General features: G+C 38.3%; 1 protein-coding gene across 6 annotated transcripts in view; it reads right to left on the reverse strand.

Moving 5' to 3' along the window:
* The window catches only part of DENND5A (DENN domain containing 5A), a 59,479-nt gene that overhangs the window by 16,291 nt on the left and 21,049 nt on the right, over window positions 1–22,139 (reverse strand). For 3 of the 6 annotated variants that reach the window (XM_072039370.1, XM_027461085.3, XM_072039366.1), the window contains 10 exons: window positions 19,400–19,587; window positions 12,918–13,235; window positions 11,094–11,309; window positions 9,963–10,197; window positions 9,311–9,461; window positions 8,602–8,695; window positions 5,463–5,594; window positions 4,118–4,270; window positions 3,264–3,368; window positions 904–988 (listed from right to left, as the gene is read on the reverse strand). In XM_072039370.1, the coding sequence (XP_071895471.1) occupies window positions 904–988; window positions 3,264–3,368; window positions 4,118–4,270; window positions 5,463–5,594; window positions 8,602–8,695; window positions 9,311–9,461; window positions 9,963–10,197; window positions 11,094–11,309; window positions 12,918–13,235; window positions 19,400–19,587 (1,677 nt within the window). The remainder of the gene's footprint in view (window positions 1–903; window positions 989–3,263; window positions 3,369–4,117; window positions 4,271–5,462; window positions 5,595–8,601; window positions 8,696–9,310; window positions 9,462–9,962; window positions 10,198–11,093; window positions 11,310–12,917; window positions 13,236–19,399; window positions 19,588–22,139) is intronic. The other 3 variants (XM_072039369.1, XM_027461087.3, XM_072039367.1) reach the window with 1 other exon arrangement.

The following is a 22,139-nucleotide window of genomic DNA, read 5'->3' on the forward strand; positions in this document are numbered from 1 at the left end:
TATCTTTCAAATTTCACTCTAGAATCTCATCATATATTGAATACAGTCCCCTGCCCTGAGTCCCAAGTCAGAAAGCCTAAGACAGGCACAGCTTTCCATCTGATATGCAAAAAGCCCTGTGCACAGGACCAAGTGACATTCAGGAGACTTTAGCATGTACAAGGCCCTGTAAGTTATAGTCATGCTAAGCAATTTGCTTATAGCAACTTAAATACAATATAAAAAAAAATAAAACAAAACAATGTTCTGTCTACAAAATTATACCTTATATATACCCAACTGACACAAAAAGTAGCATTTAAAAATTACGTTAATAATTTTGAAAGCATCAGTGGATCTTACATGCAGTATTACTTTTACGATAACATTTGCTATGTCAAAAATTACCATGCATTTCTTGAGTGATTTTTGCATTTTTAAATGACTTTTTTTTAAAAAACAGTTAAGACTACCATTTGGCTGCCCTCCCCCCCCCCCCCCCTTCTTTTTTTCCTGAAGAAGCAATGTAAATTTCAGGATGTACAACACAATTTTGTGTGCTTACATGCACTCCCCTCAACCCCATCTATGACTTGGTAGGCTTTGTCAGTCACGAAGCCATATGACTATAGGTCATAAAGAAGATCTTATGTTGGAGCAGACCCATTTTAAAGTCTTTGAAGCATCAGATATTTCTAGTATCTGACTACTGCAATCACAAAAAAGTTAATTTTCCACAAAACACATTGAGACAATAAATCAGGCCCATATTAATTCCCTAGCAAATTAAATACTCGATTTGGTTATAATTTATGAAGGGTTATTTCCAAGGAAACAATCTTTACTTGGTGCAAATCAGCAGGCAGCTTTTACTCAGCTGTTTTGTTTGTATGTTCATCATCTTCCAGCAGAAGCTAATCTTACCTGAGGTACTGAAGCTGCCTGATGTAGTTCTTCTCTGTCTGTTTTCAAGGTAATGCAGCAGATGAGACCACAAAGCAGACTTTCCCTAGAATTAAAAATATATTAGTTACTACAGAATACAGGATCCCAATTCAGAAGATGTAACTATGAGCTGAATAAAAAGGCTTAAATCATAATAGGATATATCAGCCATAACAACAACAACAAGCTTGCTTCAAATATGTTTCTCCTACAAAGTCGATAATTAGAAAAGAAAAAAAAAAAAGAGACAAGTTTCAGTTTCTCGGTAGCTGTAAAGAGGATGAGAAAATAAAGCAAAGTCAAAAACTACTACAAACTAATGATTCCGGTAATCTGGAAAAGTCAGCCAAGTTTCATCAACATGATTGTTCATCAACTTGACAAGAAAACATTTAAATTCCTTGTAAAACATTATGCACAAGCAAAGTTCTCAGACTGCGACTGTCATCTTTCCTACGCATTTCCCTCCCTGCGTCTCCAGCAGCAAGCTGGCAAGATGCACAGAACCAGCCTGGGTAAACCATCTCACACCCAGACCAAGTCTTGCGTATCTGTTCCCTTCAGGGTAATTCAGGGCTATAGCTGCGTGCTGTCAATTTGCAGAAACTCAAAACATTTCCCTCAGTTTCATCAGGTAAAAGACCTGGATAATTACAAACACAGTAAAGTAAAAACAAATCAAAACACAAGTAGGACAACCAAAGCTTATCAGCAAGAATACTCTTGTTCTACACATTACAGAAACAACTTTAAAGTTAAGTTTGGGATGCAGTATTTAGGTCAAGATTAATCTGTCAAATAATGTTAAAAAGGTGCATCTTGCTCACTATGTTTCTTTCTTAAACCTCAGGTGACTTGAAAAAAGAAGGCAGGAAATATTTCATTGGCAAATTAGAAGATTCTTGGTTTCATCTTAAAATATTCTGCATGATAAATCAAAGACTAGCAAAGCCACAGAAGGCAGCATTAACTGAGTAGGGTCTCTCCAGCACATTAATTGAAATTATTTACAATGAAAATTAACTACTATTAGCTATTATCTTCCTTAATTATTACATTAACTGGAAATCCCAGTAAAAATCTAGCAATTCTGCACTTTGTAAGACCAGTCATATTATAAAGCCAGATTTTTAGTTACAACTTTGTGCATAAAGAAACCCTGACTGTAAAGCGAGAGCTGTCAATTCAGTACTATTGATTTCACATCTAAAATCATGTAAGTACCTTCCTGAATTGCAGTAATTACGGTTCAACTCTGAAAGTCAAAAAAATAAAAAAATATATATATTTAAACATCTCTAATCAATTCTATCCTACAGCTCACTAACAATCATGATGGCTCATTCCAAGACATTTTATCTATACCAAATGAAACAGCTTGTCTCCAAAAGATAAAAAGTGTCTTTTATATCTGTGTTGAGAAAATTATTGAAAATACTTTGTGGTGAAGGTATTAAAAAAATTTCAGAAAAGCCCAATGCCTCAATACCTGACAGATCCAACATGGGAAGCCAAAATTGTGAGTCTTATAAAAACATAAAAAGAGAACATGAAAACATCAACCAGAGAACGGTTACACTGAAAAGAGTATTGCTCTGAATAAACATACACACACATGCAGTCTGCTTCAGCATCTTGCTGCCATGGCAAGGAGAACTGCAAAAGAGCACATAAAGCAGCAAACAAAGAATCTTGTAGCAAATATATGCCAACGATCACGATGAATGTAAGAACTCATGCAGTAGGTATCTGCCCGCTTCCTTTACCATCATGTTACTCTGCTCTAACTTCAAGTAGCAATGATGACACAAACTATTTCTAAAAGGGAAAAAACAACAGCCTAAAGAAAGCAGCGGAGACAGGCAAGGGAACAACAAAGGCCTTCTGAAAGTTCAGACTACTTTGGTCATCAGACCCTACATTCTACAACTCTCCTGCATTGCTTTGGGCAAAGGAAGGTGCAGATTCACTTTGCATGTGGAAGAATTGGTAGGTCAGCTAATGTTGGACTATCAGGGCTCATCAGCAGGAAAACAGGTAAAAGCAAGGACTGGTGGAAGGAAAACCATCCTCACTCATTACTACAGTCAATTGAGAAAGCGGAGTCTTCCTTGGCTCATTATTGAAAAACAAAATAAAACTGATGTATAAAACAGCAGGCTTTTGCATATTTAATAAAGGCCAGAGTACACAGAGAATTAGTAGTGCAGTTTTCCTGTGGATCATAGTATTAGATGCACAGCACTTCCTCCATCAGGCCTCTATTATATTCCACCACTCTATTTATTCCACCATTCAGCACTGTTTGCCAACATCTGCAATCAATCCAAAGCATTAACCTTATGTAGGGTTGGCCGTCTGGTGGTCTGAAAGGCCCAAATCTGAGTTGAAGCAGAGTATACTGATGCTCTGTCTTCTAAGACGAAAGCAGTACAGCTTCTATCCTAAGTGATATACAAGAGGGAAGGGAGAGAATCACATGATAAATCTTCACATAGAGAAACTACTGCTATAAAGTTTGAAGGAGAGCAGATTTAAACACTGGTGTTTGGGTGCTGGGGACAGATACTGAATTACAGTTGTTTGGATTACATACATTTATTCTGCAAATTCTTTAAAAAAAAAAGTTACAATCCTCAGTTTCCTTGTTATTCTTTTGCACAAATGAGGAGAGAATAAAAACCTTAAAACTCCATCTAATCCCACAAGCAACACTTAACTATCCCTATATAATTCTGAAAGAAACAAAATAGCAAGGGTTTTACTTTTAAAAATTTAATTACCCTTCATGAAAAAAATTCCCCATATAATATTCCACGGACACCACATTTAACATACACTGCATTAAATCCTTTGCAATTTAAATAACTAAAATATTAAGAAAAAATCAGAGTAATTTACCTTTCTCTTAAAAAACGAAACAGAAAAACAAACAAAAACCTTGGTAAAATGGAAAGAAAGTGTTCAAAAAGTAATCTGTGCGTGCATTTGCACGCACCCCAGAGCAAAAACTGGAGACAGACAAGGAGGCATTAACTGACATAAAAAACACAGGGGGCTGTGTGCAAGTATTTTTATATATTAACACAACTATGTACACAGACTTGGTATCCTCTGAAAGCAGAAGGAAGAACAGCAAAATGCGACTTCATGGAAGTATGCTCTGTAACATGCAGGAGTATCTGCTCCTCACCTGTTTGACTTGCAGACCATGGCTCCATATCCTTTCTAAGAGGTCACACAGACTGGCTATCAGGGTATTCTCTTCTACACCTGTGATATTCACTTCACCATGACCCAGCTCCACAGCTTCACGCCCCATTTTTTCAACCAACATCCTCTTGGTCTTAAAAAGGACAAAGCAAAATAGTTAGTTCTTTCTGCACAGACTTCTAAGATCATTCAGACTTTTTGAAGAATCACAGAATTGTAGGGGTTGGAAGGGACCTCAAGAGACCATCGGGTCCAACCTCCCTGCCTAAGCAGGTTCCCTACAGCAGGCTGCCCAGGTAGGCATCCAGATGGGCCTTGAATATCTCCAGAGAAGCAGACTCCACAACCTCCCTGGGCAGCCTGTCCCAGTGCTCCGTCACCCTCACCGTGAAGAAGTTCTTTCACATGTTGGTGCGGAACTGCCTGGGCTCCATTTTGCGGCCATTTCCCCTTGTCCTGTCCCCACAAACAACTGAAAAAGAGGTTGGCCAAATCCCTCTGTCTCCCACACTTCAGATATTTGTAAACACTGATGATATCCCCTCTCAGTCTTCTTTTCTCCAGGCTGAATAGGCCCAGATCTCTCAGCCTTTCCTCATAGGGAAGATGCTCCAGGCCCCATATCATCTTTGTGGCCCTCCGCTGGGCTCTTTCCAGGAGAAGCAGAGAAACTTCCAGAGAAACTGCTTCTCCTGGAAAGAACAAACAAGGAAGGATAGAATAGCAATGATTTGGCAGAACAACTCAGCATACATAATATCTCTGAAACTTGAGCAGGACTGCATTTCTTTTATCCTTGTTTTTACAAGCCACGTGTTTGATTGCTTTACAGCCCCCTCCATCTTTCTTACAAGGGCCTTGCACATGGGCACGTATAAACCTCCACATGGTAATCTGAATAAACAGAAGAACAGGCCACAGTTTGACAAATTAGTGGCCAAGCAGCAAGACCCTGCAACACAGCTCTGTGTTTTCATGACAAATTCCTGTTTTGGAATATTCTCTCTTGTTGAAATAGCATAGTCTCAGTGATAAATGAAATATGCTAAAATAGATATAGGCAGCAGTATGAAGACGACCCATCAAAATATTCAGTCTATCATTTTTCATCTATTATAAGATAACATGATAAAATTTCCACTCCTGGCAGAATTTCTGAATACGTTCTCTCTTCATGAATTTCTCACTATTATGGAAACAAGCTGGGTATACAGATAAAGCAGAGACACAGGGCAGAAGAGCAGGGGTTCACATGTATTGGTCACAACATGGTCCACAAAGGATGAATATTATGTACAAGAGAACAGATATGTTCTCTGAATTACCTTATTTCGGCATTCCTTCAACAATCCTTCTACAAACTTCCAGTTTGTTTGTGCAATTACTGATGGAGAGAGGTTAGATAGCTTGGGCTGCCGAATAGTGCTGCCCAGATTCCTGGCTTCTTGGATATATTTCTGTATTGGGACAGAAAACAAAAATGCAAGTGAGACTAATTTGCCAAGAGAACAGAGGTGAAGTTATCTTCACCAACAGCTCTCAATGCAACAAAGAAAGGACCACAACCTCCTTCAGAAGAGTCGCCTCTTTATATCCAACATAATGTTGGGCATGGACTGTTAATGTATTATGTCACTGAAGATTAAATCCCCATTTACATTATTTAGCTAATGTTAGAACACACATTACTAAATAACAAAAACAACACAAAATGACAAGGATATTTAGATGCATAGATTTAGTCAATCCCTCAAAAACTGAGCACAGTCTCTCTATTTTTTTCCATATAAAATGCAAGTGTGTATGAGTTACCTAGACCAAGATTTCAAATGGCAGCCTGTGGTCTACATATGGACTGCATAAAAACTCATGCCTGGACCTTGGCAACATCTGAGACCCATAATCATTTCTGCAAGTCTCTTGTTTCTTTCCCAGCCTCCTTTGTCTTTCAAGCAGCTGCAAAATGTTACTGACAGCTTTCAGCTCTGAATCATCTACATTTTAGAGCAGAATGATCTCCTGGACCTTATTTGAAAGCTATTCTGCTCCTATTACTACCACCAAGTAGTTGTCATTGTTTTCACCCCAGAGACAATTTGACAAATGTTTTGAAAACCATGTGAGCGCAGATTGATTGGAGCATAGCCAGCTGTGAATAAGCAATAAATTAGTACAAGAGCTAAAACTCCAAATTAGTACATATTTCTGATTAATAAGTAACTTATTACTCTTATAATTTATTAACATTAATGTAGTAACACATGTATTAATGAGTATAGTCTCAGTGATAAATAAAGTTAAGTAATATTAATGTTACTCTAAGTAATGTTACTATAAGTAATATTAATGTTACTATAATGTTACTGTAAATATCTTACAGACAGAATTATCAGACAAGATGTAATCTTTCCAAAGAGGAAAAAAAGCATCTTCTCCATCAGCCTTGCACTGAAGAGCTATGATATAAACTATGCATCTTTATCCAGAACTACGATTACAGTCATATTGTGCATCCAACATACCAGATAATGTTCTGACACAGATTTTATAGAGGGCATGAAGGGCCAATCATGCTGGTCCCAGCCTAAACATAACTGCAACTGAAGCTCTGGCATGGAAAAGTCCAGGTGCTGGCAGGACAAGTTGGTAGCAAAAAGCCACATGGACCATGTAAAGTGAAAGTGGTAAGTATACATGAAGTAATAAAAGCAAGCATGCAAAACAGAAAAGGAGAAGAGTGAAGACATAATATAATGCAGAACTCCCAAACAATCAACATAAAAACAAATAAGTAATAAAGCTGAAAGGAAAAAAGAACAAGATGATGTTTAATCACTGGATGGGTGTAAACTCTGACCTCCACTGTGCACAAATGCCTGCAATTTAGAATCCACTAAGCCTCAATGTCACAGATTTTTGTTGACTGTCCCAAAGCTTCCATTTGTCTAAAACTCACAACATTACATTTTCAAACCACTGCCTCCTGCTTAGCCTGATGCAGCATTCATCTCAAAGGGCTCCCTCCCCTTTCTTTCAGACTGAATAGGAAAGTCTGAGTCACCGCGGAAAGGGGTCGGCATCCAAACAGTACTATGTAATCAACAAGGTACAGCATAAAGCCCTGCACAAAAAGCAGCACAGATGAATTTGGCAGTTGGCACTCTCATTTGAACATATATTTGCCATTTTTATTCCTTAGAAATTATTTATCTGGTGACAGAATAAATCCTATAGGATAACCAACTATTGAAGATACAGTTAAAAGCAAAGTGGGAAAAAAAACAAACAAACAACAAAACGGAGGCTAGAGGAAGATTTTTGTCTTCGTAATTACCTAACTGATATTTCATAAAATTACATGTGCTAAACATCGCAATTTTTAAAAGCAATAATGAGATCATAAATCAACTCTTGTTCACTTCTGTGACTTTTAAGTAAAAAATACTTCGGAATTATCTGAGCACGCGAAGCATGTCAAAGCCAGAAATTACATGTAGCTTCTTAGTATATGCAGACACTTTTCTGTTGCGTGGTTATGGATGACACAACACTTCGATTCACTTCACAAACCAAGAATAAAGTTCTGGAAATAAGTACACTGGAAAGGCAATTAAACTCATCACTACTACAAAAGATGGAACTGAACAAAGAAATATATTTCATCTTGACAACACTTTCCTAACAGATGTGAGATTACATTAAAATTCCAAGCGAAGCTTTTCTGAAAATGTTTAACAGGGCAAGAGAATACTGTCTTCTGTGGAGAACATACAGTTAAGCAAAGTAAAGCTTCAGGATTACTAAGAACAAACCAATTCTGATGTTTTAAACCAGATTATTTTCAGAATCACTCTTATATCAACATTCAGCATAACATTTACTGACTGTATGAATCAAAAACTGTACTGAAGAGTCCAAATCACCAAGCTCTTTCAAAATGCCTTCACCACCAAAAAAAAAAAAAAAATCAGCTGTAGAGGCACAGGTGAAAGAAATTTTCAGTTCAGCATCAGAGTTGTGTCCTACCACTACAGCTATGCTGCTCCAAAACCCAACTAGTATCTCCTACACAGTGCTGGTCTGTGTTCTATAAATGCACTACATCCAAGTGAAGCTAGCAAGAGAGCTCCAGAGCAACAGAGTTCGACGAGCTCAGAGTCAGAAAAAGAACTTTTAACAGGGAAACATTCTGAATGCAAGACTCACTGTAAAATCACATGAAAGAACTAATGCTTTAGACTAAAAATAGGCAGACAAACCTAACCAAGATTAAAACCAATTCACAAACCAAATTATTTTGGTCTCCAAAGGACAGAGAACTTCATTTGCACAAATAAGGGAGAGCAAAGATGGACTGCAAGTAACTACAGACATTCCATAAATGTTACAGACCATTCACTACTCAAGCCATCAAAAATAAATAAATAAATAAATATCAGATCTCTAGAGTTGAACAGTTTTCACCTCTCGCTGATCATTGTCAAGACGCAGGTGCTCCGTGTGTTGCTTTTGTCTGTCCTTCCGCCTCCACTGTGCAGGAGCATTTCTCTTTGTCCACCTACAGACAGAGGACTTACTCAGCAACTATCGAGAACCAGGTGAAGAGGAGTAGCAATGGAGGAAAAATAAGTTTCTATCTCATTGTATATTGAATATGTCAACATCTATTTTGCCAGACAAAGCGCAGCTGCAAATACACACAAAGAATCTCTGCAGAAGCTGCCAGTCTTGGGCAACCAGAGGAACTCAAAATTAGATCACATACATTTGTTTTGTATTTTTCCATTATTTTAGGATATCCAGTTCTAATTCACACCTTTTTCCTCTTTCTTCAAGTTTTTAATAAGAAGATATCCTAAAACATACACTAGCTCTTAACTAAGAACCAATAAGGAGATCTGCTTTTTATAGCAGCAGCAGTTCAATGTAACTCAGAAGTACCTCAATTATAAAAGGGCTCCTTAGTTAAATTTCTTCTTTCTAAAATTCCAGATAATAAAAACAGAACAAAAGCTACCATATACAACCCATATATATCACTTTTCTGAATTACTCTCATTTTGAAGAAAGAAAATACTGAATTTGTTCTCTTGATACTAAAGCGGTATCTCTGCTTATTACTATTCTTTTAGCTCTAACCGAGATCCAGCACGTGTTGTCCTAGCTTGCTTACTTGTTGCTTGCTGGTCCAGTAGATAGAACATCAGACTGAAGCTTGGGAAAAAATCCAAGTTCATACTTTCCTTGTCCAATTTTCATGTCCAGCAGGTGTGGATGGACTGCAGTGTGATCTATTTTTGCCAGTCTTAATTCAATCGATTTCTCTGAAATAGTAAGAAAGTTGAATTTTTTTAAACACCCGTCTTAATGTGATTAATGTATAATCACATATCCACAGCTAAAAGCAGATCTCAAATTTAAGAGGAGGCAAAAGTTTCTTATGGACCTCAAGGCACACTAGTACAAGAGCGTATTAAGCATTAAACAAAGAGTGCATTAAGGAGAAAAATGCTTATCTTCTTAAGCTCAAACTTTTTTCTGCACATCAATGCATACAGGAAAACAGTTAACATCAATTACTCGTTACGTGAATTTCATCTCAGCTTCCTATATAACATTTAGCTTGCTCACTTTAGCTTCATACCTCAGATTTTTGGTCTCTTCCTCTCCACTACCTCCCCTTGGCTTTTTTCTTCCTCTCTCTCTCTCTTTTTTTTTTTTCAGTGTTGACAATGGTTGCTTAACTTTAACTTAGTATCTACAACACATAGCACTGACTACGTCGTGTTTTCTTAGGTGCCAAGAAAGGAGCTTCTTATTCTTACCAGCCTCATCAATGGTTGTGCATTTTTGATACATAGATGTGCGCAGAGTTGGTGTTCTAACATTTAGCAGCCTAATTTTGTCCACTCTAGAATCAAATACTCTCAAAACAGGGTCTTTATCATCTTCATCATGACACATAATCTTATTGTCAATAAATGATGCAAACATTTGTGTCTCCAGGAATCTTGAGAGGAAAGGCAAGTAAGGCTCAGGCTGGTCTGACAAGAACGATGCCTAAAAGACAGCAAGCAAATAAGAATGTTTGTTGGTCTGCAGAGATACAGGCAGAAAGTATCTCCAATTTTTCTAATTAAGGGTGTTTTAGAACCATTCAAAGCCTAGTTTTAATAAAGACACCAGTTCTATCTCCAGAACAGGCAGTCAATAGAAATTTTCAGTTTCATAATCATCACTTACTATACAGCACAACAATTATTAAGCTGTGGTTTTACTATTTCCTTCATTTTCTAAAAGAATTAACAAAAAAATCAATAGAATCCCAGCAAACCACAATAAAAGTACTGCAGGTGGGGGTATTACACCTGGCTAGGCTCAAAGCTTATGAAGTTGATGAGAATCTTTTCATACGATTTGATGGAAATTAACCTTCTAGCATGTAGTGGTCCGACATAATCTTTATCCACATATATTATCTACCCTGCGGACAAACATCTGATCTCTGGTAAGGAATGTACAGAGTTTACTAGTCAACTCGGAAGAGCTGGGTGCTGTATTTCACTGAAAAGAGATATTTGGTACACATGTACCTAAGCTGCGTGGAATCAGGGCTTTATTCATCAACAGATTCAGCAGTATCTCTGGTTAAAAACAAACAGAAAAACACAAATAATTTTCACTAAAAATATTTAACACTAATGTAGAGGTTAACCATAGAGTGAGACTTTCTAATGTACATATTTTTATATAGTATCATTAAAAGCACATCTTCAAGTGTGTTTATGTAGCTATTTTTCCCACATAATATACAAGATGGGTCTTTTGGGGGGAACACTGAAATTTAAGGAAGAAATTACGATTTTGATAGTACTGATTTCCATTTTATGATCCAGTGAACAAAATCCTAGGCATAAATACTGCTATAGTTTTAAAATTGATTTATTACAACTTACTTTATCAAAGTTTTGCATCTGTTCCCTGTTTGTAAACCAAGATTCCTTGTCCTGATTGGGTTGAATGACAAACACTTCATAATCTGCAAACATTTGTGTAAAGCGGTTGGCAAAAATTTCACGGATTTGAATATTCAGTTGGTAAACCTTGAATTCTTCTTCATCACACTGAATTTTAAGATCCTTTTTGCTACTGGTCTCCTCTCGCACCTCCAGCTGAGGAAATAAACGAACACACACACCAAAAAAGTTTATTTGTATATTGTTGCTTTTTCAGGTATTATGGGCACACAAGACCTAATCTGCCATTCAGCTGCTACTGATTCAACATTCTAGTCTTCGAAAATAAGAAAAAGATTACTTCCAGTTTCAAGCACTGCAATAAAACAGCAGCATCAAAAAAAATTTGAAAAAACCTTGTCTATAAAAGCTATCCCTTCAGTAATAAACCATATCGTATTTTAGAACTGGTTGCAATGGATATACTTTAGGTTAAAAAATGTACAGATAACAACTGCATACATGCCCATCTATGCCATATACTTAATGTCCTTTTACCCTTTACTTTTCTGTAGGGCTTTTGCTATCCATGTATATTAAACCAATACATCTCTCTGTCTTGTGTAACACAAGTCCATGTTACACTGTTACAGGTTAATATAGACCAGCTTACAAATGCATTCAGATATGTACAGTCAAAATAAATTGTGCATGTCTGTTAGCCTATTTCCTACAACCTAGGTCATGGTTTAGCATCATAATGCACTGTTCATCACTACACAGCCCAGAGTAATCTCTAATTACAAATAAACCGTTCTTTACTATGGAAGAGAGCACAGAGGTAAGGCCTGAATATGCAAAAACGTGTAAGAATTAGAAAAAGGCCTGTACTTCTCCCATCACTTCCCAACCAATCAGCAAAAGAACAAAAGCTTCTTACCAGTTTTCTCCTGAACAAGAAGAAAAAAAAGCAAAAGGAAAACCTGAGGAGGAACATAGCTAATTTGAGCATCTAATCCTGTCTAGTTAGTAACCAAATGATGCTTCTTATAGCCCCCACGCAGACCCTTCCCCTCAAAGCTGCTCTACTCCTTGATGCTGGATCACACAATTTCTGTCTCTGTCCCTACCTGTAGGCCAGGTTATGGTCACATTCGTAGGAGTAAGTCTCAAGGAAGAAGAACTGGTCAAGATAACTTAAACATGCCAGAAATAAGTTTTACTCAGAAAACCTTCATCTGTTCTACAAAGGTTCAAAAATTCCACAGTGGTTCTTCAGGTAAAATTGTTTATGCAAGAAGGGCCACATTTCCCCCCCCACACACCAACTCAAAAATACAACTGGGGTCACCACAAGCTGTGTACACATTCACTTGCTGGATCAGACATTAACACGCTTTACAATGTCAACTAGAAACATCACAGCATCTCTAAAGAAAGCAGATAATAGGCAAGCAAAATTGCACATACTCTTACACAGTGTAAAACAAAGATAACCATAGCAAACAAGGTTAGATTCCAACCTTGGATTATCTGGATATCAGTTTCAACCATGTAAATCATAAGAAAGTGATGTAAATTTAGAATGAATCTTAAAATCAAGAATATACAAGGCAAGATGTATTTTGAAATACATGATCTTGACAAAAAAAAAAAAAAAGCTCCTCCCCTACGATTTGTCCTTGTCTCCACAAATGTTCACAAGGTTTATGTACATGTTAAATTAAGTTCTTTCCAGTGAACACAAAGCCGCTCTTTAGATCAACACTTCAGACCGTCTGCTACTGTGGTTCCAGAGACAGTGTAGATCATTTCATAGCTTACCTTTTCTAGACTCACACCTGTTCTTTTAACTAGTGCTTGGAGTCTTGCAATGGTCTCATTTTCCTTTAGCAGCTCGTAGGAATTCAAAGGTGATCCTGCTATGTTCCCGTTTCTTTTATCAGAAACTAGGTCACATGCTCTGAGGCTCTTCATCTTGGAGGCACTTTCACTACAGTGAAGGTTTCCCTCAGGTGGAATTCCAAATGCCATTAGTATCTCTGAAATTTCCTGAACAAACTCAAGTTTGTTTGGAAACTGGGGCAAGTCTTCTGGCAGCTCGATGAAATGGTTGTCTATATCCACAAAGCAAAGGTTAGCCTGGAATTTAATTTAGAACAGGATACTGTTAGAGTACCATTAAGCACAAGGGTCACATTTTGTCTTTGGATTTGGTGCTTATTAAAAGAATTGGACACATATGTATTTGTTCAGGTATTTTGTAAAACAAACCTGCCCCAGCCATAATGGAATGGGTCAGGTGGCTTTGAAGAAAGCATTACTGAAGCCTACGTTTCCATGTCCAAGGAGGAAATTAAGGAAGAAAACTCATTTTTAAAGTGGTAAATCAGATACAAAAGAGATTGTAGCATATATTAGGTACAGGTTTGTGCTTTTGTTCATACATACACATACAGCTAGATTTTAACTACAAGATATTTGCAACAGTATTTTTGACATCTGCATACATAAACAAGTGACTACCTTGCTCACATAAACCCATTCCTCTGAAGTTCAGTGAATTCCACTTGGAAAGGTGTAATGACATTGCAGAAGCTGCAATAACATTATCTTGTCTTTTTTGGAAACAACTTGAGAACTACACTGGTTCCCCAAGGAAGATTAGAGGCTTGCTTCCAAGGGGGAAAAAAGAAAAAAAAAATATTTGACTAGTAGGTTCAATTCTGTTTTCCTATTCCAATCTCACTCATTTACTAAAGACCAAATAAAAATATATAATATATATATATATATAATATATATATTATAATATATAATATATATTATATACTATTATATAAATTATATATATAATTCACCTATGTAGCTTCTGTGACAACACCAAAAGAAGTTGCGTATCTTTCTAGGATTTATCTCACCCTATATTTGGTGAGTTTTGGTGAAAATCTGACACATCTTAGGAACGTAGATATACATATATCAATGTTCATATATATACACGATGCCAAAGCCTGATGCTCTGAGGTCAACAGCAAAATTTTCAGTTGCCTCATTGGAGTTTAGACTGCTCCCACCAATTCCAAGGCCAGAGGACAATTGCAATTCTTTAGTTTCACCTCAAGTACGGTACGGGCCAAAACTACACACACATCTAGCAACGCCTGCATCAAGCCCATATCCTTCCTTTCAGGACTGTTCAAAAAAAGAAAAAAAAAAAAAAAAGGAAATGATTTAGGTTCTCCCAAAATAATGTCTAAAAAGGAAGAGCTTATTCTCTAAACAATGAGTAAGCTCCCTGCCCCATTGACACCCTAAAGAGAAAATAGGTGCTTAGACTACAAGTTGCATCCAGGTTTTCAGATCCCCTCCTCGACAGTCAGATTAAAATGTGACTGAGTGAAGTTTTCTGCTTGAATACAGCATTAAAAGACTAAGAAACATTCATCTACAGCATATCTGCAGTACACATCACCTCTGTGACTTTGCAAATAACCACCCAAGTTCACTTAAAAGACAAGAAACATGGTATGTAAATATGGTATGCATGGTTGGCTAGTGGAAAGTATGTTTACAGAACTCCTAAATTCTAAAGAATTCCTGTGAGCAAATGATGAATTTGTGTGTTCATTCTCAGCACTACTGATCTTCATGCAAAAGTCAGAATTTCTGATGCAGAACAACTTAAAGCTGCAGCCTTCAGAAACATGAATTTAACTTGTCGAGTGGCTCTTTAACACGGCAGTGCAGGAAAACTGACTAACGTAAAACTGAAGTCTGTCCATAAATCTGCAGCATTATCAAGGATCTATCACACCAGCAGACAGCATGAAAATACATACAGAGCAGCAATTATCTTTCAAAATAATTATCATGGCCAATCTGATCTAAATATGTTGGCATCAAGAGAAAAAAAGGCTTTTCAATAGACCTATCTTCTAAAACAAACATAAATTAAAAAAAAAAAAAAAAAAAAAAACAGAGAATTTGTTAAGATTTAGTATTGAGTAACATCTTGTTAATTGTTGAAATAAAAATACTGAGAATCCATTTCTTTGTTAATATGACAGATATGTATGTTTTCTTTTAGAAAATTTGGAAGACTTTAAAAGCTGAGTTTATTGCCCAAGATCCTTCATTAAAAGTAAGATTTTTAAAGAAGATACTGTTTTTGTTTGATTTTACAAGTGCTGGAAGATTTAACGTTGCTTATTTTGACTCAGAATCATTCCATAATTCACATGCAGGTGAGTGACAAGATGCACACACAAAGTCAGAAGCACAAAGTGGCCAGGATTAACTTGCCTGTTAAAAATATATCGCTATAGCTTTGCAAAAGTTTCTTTAAAAGGAAATTCAAAGACACATCGAAAAACAGCCTTACTTCAGTATTTGCTGGGTTTATGATTTGCAAGACTGCTAGTTTAACCGCCTTTTTGATGAATCTTATCGATAAACAAACCACATTTTGCTAGCAACATCTGAAACAGCTACATGTTCTTGCCTTCCCCCTTCAGTTTCTGCAGCACCTTCTTATTCTAGCCCAGCTTCTTCCATGCCTCCCCCGCCCTTTCGTTTCTGGGTTCCTTACAGGCCTCTGATGCAGCCACCAGCGAAACCACAAGGATGCTCATGCACACAGAAAGAGCCCTCAGCAAAAGCAGCAATACATGTAAGAACAAGCTTAACTTTTAAGTGTACTTTATCACTGACATACACAAGAAACTCGACTCAACCCTACAGTAAGTCTGGAGCCTCTTGATACTTTTAGCAGGCCACTGAGAGTCAGGGTCTTCATATCAGCGGTGAACTTGAGTGAATTCACCACAGAGCAATGCAAACTTACTTTTTGTACTAGGTTATTTTGCTGAAGATTTTAACTATCATCTGACAAAGCATCAACTTCTCAGATACAGCTGGGTTTCCACGCTCCCATGGTAAAGCATTCCTTAAAGCATCAGCTGTGGCCAAAATATGGGAGACTGCCATGACAAGCAAACCTAAAGAAGCTTTATGGCATATCTGTGGAAGACCTAACAGTTAGAACAGTCAGTCTTTTCAAATATATTAGCCTAAAGCATTTTTAAAACATTTAGAGCAATACACATAACGATTTTTACAACTTCATTACAAAATACCAACCAGGAGATCTATAGAGACACTGAAGTATCCTTGCCATGTTAGATAGCAGTATTATACTCTTCCTAATATTATACTCAATGCCCTTCAACTGAGAAGCACTAACTATATTTTCCATCAATCCTCACTTCCCTATTCTTTGTCTAAGTTAGATATTGGATAATAACTGTCCCATCCATCCATATGAATGGATTCGCAACAGAGATGCGGTTTATGCCGTTTCAACACAAAGCCAAACATTTTTTCAGGACTCAAAATAAATTAGAAGGTAGAACAGCTCTCTGTTCTGATACCCCTTCCGATAAGGGAGGAAAATTCTGATAATTAATCTGTGAATCAGAAGCCTAGAGGCAGGACTTGGAAACTGAGATCCTCACATAACCCTGAAGATTTCATATAGTACCATAGACATCCCAAACGTTAGAGATAAGCAATATTAAATAGCAATGTTGCTTTTGTTACCCATGACAGATTTGTCTTTACGTACACATAATAGAATCCCTATGGCCTCTTCTATTGTTATATCGTGACATTTATTCATGCTTCTTGTCAGCTTCTCCACAAGGAATTATGTTTAGAGCTTATCTGACTCTTCAAGTGAAGGGTATCTGAAGGCCTAATCAGAATGCAAAGTTGTTTTGAGATGAACCTGTAATCTGCAGTTCTAAATATATTAGAGCTGATTAAATTGTTGTTATCAGAAATACTGATACTGATCAGTAGTTTCACTTAGCGAGACTAACATGCACTTCAGATTCCGCTTTGCATCTTAAATGGTACATTCATGCCTCATTAGAACAGCAGATTTTTTCTTGTTTTGCTTTTTAAAAGTAAATACTCTCCAATGTAAATCTCAACAACAGCGAGCTTTTCTTCTTCCCAGCCTAGTTTACCTCTTGGATAAACAAATTTGCCCTATTTGTATAGGGTAACTTCCTAGGCATCTTTGAAGACTCTGCTGTATGTTAAAGTCCACTTGCATACCATAGCTACCTTCCCAAAGTGCAGCACTAAGATCTTCAGCAGTTACCAAGAAACCTTACTCAGCAGTGGCTCCCAGAAAGGGGGATTTCTCAGACTACGCCATGTACCCAACTGTAAAAGCTCACTCTTGGAGGGGGGGTGGGGGACAACAATGGGTGGGCACAACAGAAAAGCTGAAGCTTCAGGACAAATACTCCTCTATAAAAAGTATACTAGCCATATTCATTAGGCCTGTCAATGCATTCAAAGTTTTTACAAAACGTAGGAAACAAAGCCAATAAACTGTCTTCACAGCAAGAACACACATTACGTTCATCACAGAATGCCTGAGGTTGTAAGGTGCCCCTGGAGACCGTTCAGACCATTTAGCCTTCTTGGTCAAGAAGGTCCCCTAAAACACATTACCCAGGATTGTGTCCAGGCAGCTTGGACTTCTCCAAGGAAGGAGACCCCACAACCTCCCTGGGCAACCTGTGCCAGTGCTCCGTCCCACCTCCAGCAAAGAACTTTCTCCCTCATGTTCAGAAGGAACTTCCTCTGTTAACTACTGTTATTACTCTGTTATTAATTCATAAAGACTCAATTACTCTGTTATTAATTATGCCAATGCCAAAAGAGAGGGAGAAAAAGAAATCACGAGATTTATAAAGACTTGAGCTTTATCAGGAAAATAACAACAATTTGAGGAGAAAATTTCTTTTCAACTTGCTAGGAAAAGCCAATGAAAACTACCAGCATATGGATTTGAGTAAAAAGAGCAATGTTGGCATGGTGACCAGACTGGAAGTTCACAAAAATATATTGTCTTTATTTCCACATAGCTTTATTAGGAAGTTTATGTCAAGCTATGTTGCAGACCCATCTAATAATGAAGCAGATTAAAAAAAAAAAAAAGCAACAATCACCATCACCAAAAAATCCTCTCCCTGCCACACTTCTCCACACCACTTCTCCAGTAATTTAAATAATAGAAGCAAATGGGCAACCAGAGAAAGTGACAAAGATTATGGACCCTAGTAATAGGATTTTCTAAGCAGAATGTTTTCCAGGATTTACCCAGTCCTTCCCCTGTGAAGTTACACCTGTGCTAGCTACTAAGCAGACTCCAGCAGGGGCCAGACCCATGCTAACAATTCTGCAAACGCCAGCTTCCCAGAGGGCTGTAGGATTGAGCTGTCCAGCTTCTTCACAACAGCCAGATGACACTTCAACTCTCATCAGTTGCTACTTACAAGAGCAAACACACCAGTGCTACCCCACAAGAGAAGCCATCCAGCCTACCGATAGAGCTGCCTGACCCAGCCAGCCAGCAGCCACCTGACACACGCTTCCCACAGGTAGTTGCTGGCTCCTGCAGGCACCTCCTTTGCTACCTCCGGTAGTGCTCGACCACTGTTGGTCCCTTGATTCTCACAAACAGCTCCTGAAGTCTCTCCTGGCACTGCCCTAAAAATAATATTTGTGAACAGCAGGATAAAATAAAAGCAACCCCTATGTGGTTTTAATGTAGTCCCAGCCCCATGTATGAGTTGCAAAGCCTTTATGGACCATTCCCATAATTCATGCAGTAGCTGTTGCTAACATAAGCTCACTACAAGGCAGGATTTCCTTAGCACTATCCCAGTTAGTACCAGTTTGCTTAAGTAGGTGCTGACATTTTGCTATGAGCTGAAGTTTACATTCAGAGGAAAAACCAGGTCCAGGTAAACCAATCCCAACTCAGAAACACAGTGCGGAGAAACCCAGCCTAATCCTGCACAGCTAGGAACCAGAGCAAGCAGAGCGCAGCACTGATGTCAGTAAAGATTTGCTCGGTCAGCACCCCACAAGCAGCTGCAAGGCCTTTTGGCCATAGCAGCTTTTTTGACCTTAAGGTCACACTGCACTTTTCTGCATTTCCTAGCACAACATATGTCAGTTTTGCACCATAAAATTGTTCTTTCTGTAAAAGACGCATGTAAAATTATAGTCTAACTTTATCAGAGCACACAATTCCAAAGATGGGGTTTTATTTAGCAATTTCATTGAATTTTCTCCAGAGTCTCCAAAAAGATAAGATCCATCCCAAATCAGAGCCAGAAGGAATTTCACAACGGCTGTTACAGTTAACATTCATCTTTTGTCTCATTCCTCACTTTTCTCATAGCTACATTATTTCATCAATTGAAACAAGCTCCTCTCACCTCCTGAGGGAGTTCCAGCTTCGACCTGTCATCCAATCCATTGGAGTGCAAGCCCATCAGGTAAGGGACGGGAGCATCAAGAAAATGGAGGAGGGATGCTGGAAGGATAGGAACATACACATGCTGCCACTGAAATGGAAACATTAGTGCTGTGATGGTCTCTGCCACAGTCATCAGTCTCTGATAATCTGAAAAAGAGCAAGAAAAAAAATCCTTTTCATAAAGATGTTTAAGTCATTCTGAATTAAAGAAACGAGAGCTTGCTGTAAAACCACAAAACTCGCTACTAACTGAGCAGCATCTTTAATGAAAGCCAACCCTTGTACACCAAGCCCATTTTGCTGAAACGACAAAGAGAGCTCAACACAAAGTAGGTCATTCCACGAGTCACACGGAAATGAGCAAGTTAGGTCTTAGCACCCATTAGGTCACCCTCTGCTACCTCATCCAGGGTTACAAGCAGGTCCACCACTCGAGCGTGGAAGCTGTATTGTAATTGTCTAGGAAACACATCGGAAATATTTTATTTTCTCCATGCTTATGGCTTTCTATGCAAGCCTTGGATGAAAACCAAGGCATCTGGTATCTCTCAGATAAACATTTCTAAAAGAGTGCTTAACCGTCTATAAAGCATGCTGCATAGTAGCCAAACCAATAGTGGGACCGAAATGTCTGCGTAAGAAATAAAAAGGATTGGCTTCATTTGTCCTTAGAAACACATGACCAAACTCTCAGTTCAATGTAAAAACAACTCTTCCTCACAGCATTTAACAGCAGTGCTAGCTGCACCTATGCAACATGCATACAAAAAGATCTTCTTTATTCAGCAGCTGGTGTCTAGAGCAGTTAATATTGCAGTATGCTGGGCCAAAACCTCCCCCTCCTCTTTTATACTCTGGAATCTTCTCTAATGTTTTTTGGTATCTATATCCTGCAAAAGAGGCAACACCAGATGAACTGAGAGCATGTGGCTTAATGCAAACAACCACTAAAACGTTCAGAATGCTTCTGAGCAGCCAGGCTGCAAAGCCCATAAAGCAAGCTTGTAAGACTAAGACAGCTCCTATCGTCAATCAAGCTATAAATACAGTACAAGCTGTAAACAAAGGATGCCTTCTGCATGATTCTGCAACAATACCTAATTCCAGCCAGAAAGGGAAGCAGAGGGAATAGGAGGAAAGGAAAAATAATAATAAAAAAACCAACAGCATCCTTTGTGCGTGTGTATGCATGCATGTGTGGTGGGAGGGGGTGTCTTCCAACACATCCATAAGATTACAGCCAATGTGACATTGCAAAAGCAGCCTGAATACACAGGTTCAGGCATGGAAGTTTCTGAAGCTGTTACTACACTGTTGCAGAGTGGATATGAAAAGTGCCAACAATATTTGTTCTAAACAAATGCTCCGGAGTGAAATTAAGCAGTTCCTGGCATTCATGATTCGTTTTGCGTGGAATCGAAGTTAGAGAGTCTGGGGTCTGCAAGAGGAACTCATCACAGGTTTTGCTACCAGCAGTCAATTCTGCAATCCAGAGTTTCCATTTTCAGTTTCAGATCAAGCTACGCCTGGCGAAAAGGTTCCTGCATAATGCTACTCCTCACTGTCTCACACCAGATCTGCTGTGCTGGTGCTCCTTAAATCAAAACGAGCTAGGATGCCTTAAACAGTTCTATGTTTTTGCACATAGCATACCTGGACTGAAGCACATTAGGGAACAATTCAATCAACATTACTAGCAACACTGCCCTATTCTGCCTGGACACCAGTTTCTGCCTGCACAGTTACTGGTTTGCAGCTTTAATCACAGACCGAATGCTAAGAAGTGATGAATTAATGATAAGCTTTGGGAAGAAGAATCTACCACATGCCCTGTTTTCTTCAGCATTAAAAGCTACTTTAAAGAAGCCGGAGATACACAAATATTCCAGCTGGTTCATATTCAGCTTGTTTATCTGAAGGAACAAGTCTCAGAATAGAAAGTGTTTTCCTACTACACACACGCAAAAAAAAATCTTGCCTAATTCTGCTGGCTAATTTAAATACAACTTCTCTCTCTGTCATTATGCTAACTTTAGTATTAGCCTTTCAAATTAATTACAAAGTAAAATCAATAATTCAAATTTTCTATCCACTCAGCAACTACCTCCTGCAGCCCAGCTGCCTGCAAACACCCTCTGATCCTGGAGAGCCCCCCGGCATGAGCCATTCCCAGACCCTTGACCTGCATCACCACAGCCTGCCAAGAATGGTCACTACATTCGGCAGGCTTTGTGCACTTCAGGAGCCAGTGACAAAAGGATAAAGACAAGAAGCCTGCAAACATAAACCAAAATAATTTGAATGCTTTCTTAAGTTATACCTATCCAGCAAGGGTGGGGTGTTTCATTTGCTTTACAAAAAAAGGGAAAGCAGCGTATTTCTGATATTAAAGAATTATGAAGGATTTAGGAAAAAAAAAACAAAAACACCACACGACAGGTAGGAAGTGCTTCAGTAGCGGTGCTAATCTTGGTTTTGAAACCAGAGTATGCTTACTCTGGTGCCAGTGCCACAGGCTTTGTATTGTGCAAGAGCACTGGTAGAGGAAAAGCGACACACCACGAGGGCACTGTTTGGATGGCAAGGACTTAACTGATCAACGTGCAAGGAAAAAAAACAGCTACTTTCTTTTAGATGACAAAGAAATACTGCTATATTTGTCAAATAATCTCCATCCCCCATGCCACTTGCATACTGTT

Source organism: Anas platyrhynchos, chromosome 5, assembly GCF_047663525.1.
Source record: "Anas platyrhynchos isolate ZD024472 breed Pekin duck chromosome 5, IASCAAS_PekinDuck_T2T, whole genome shotgun sequence".
Lineage (NCBI taxonomy): Eukaryota > Metazoa > Chordata > Aves > Anseriformes > Anatidae > Anas > Anas platyrhynchos.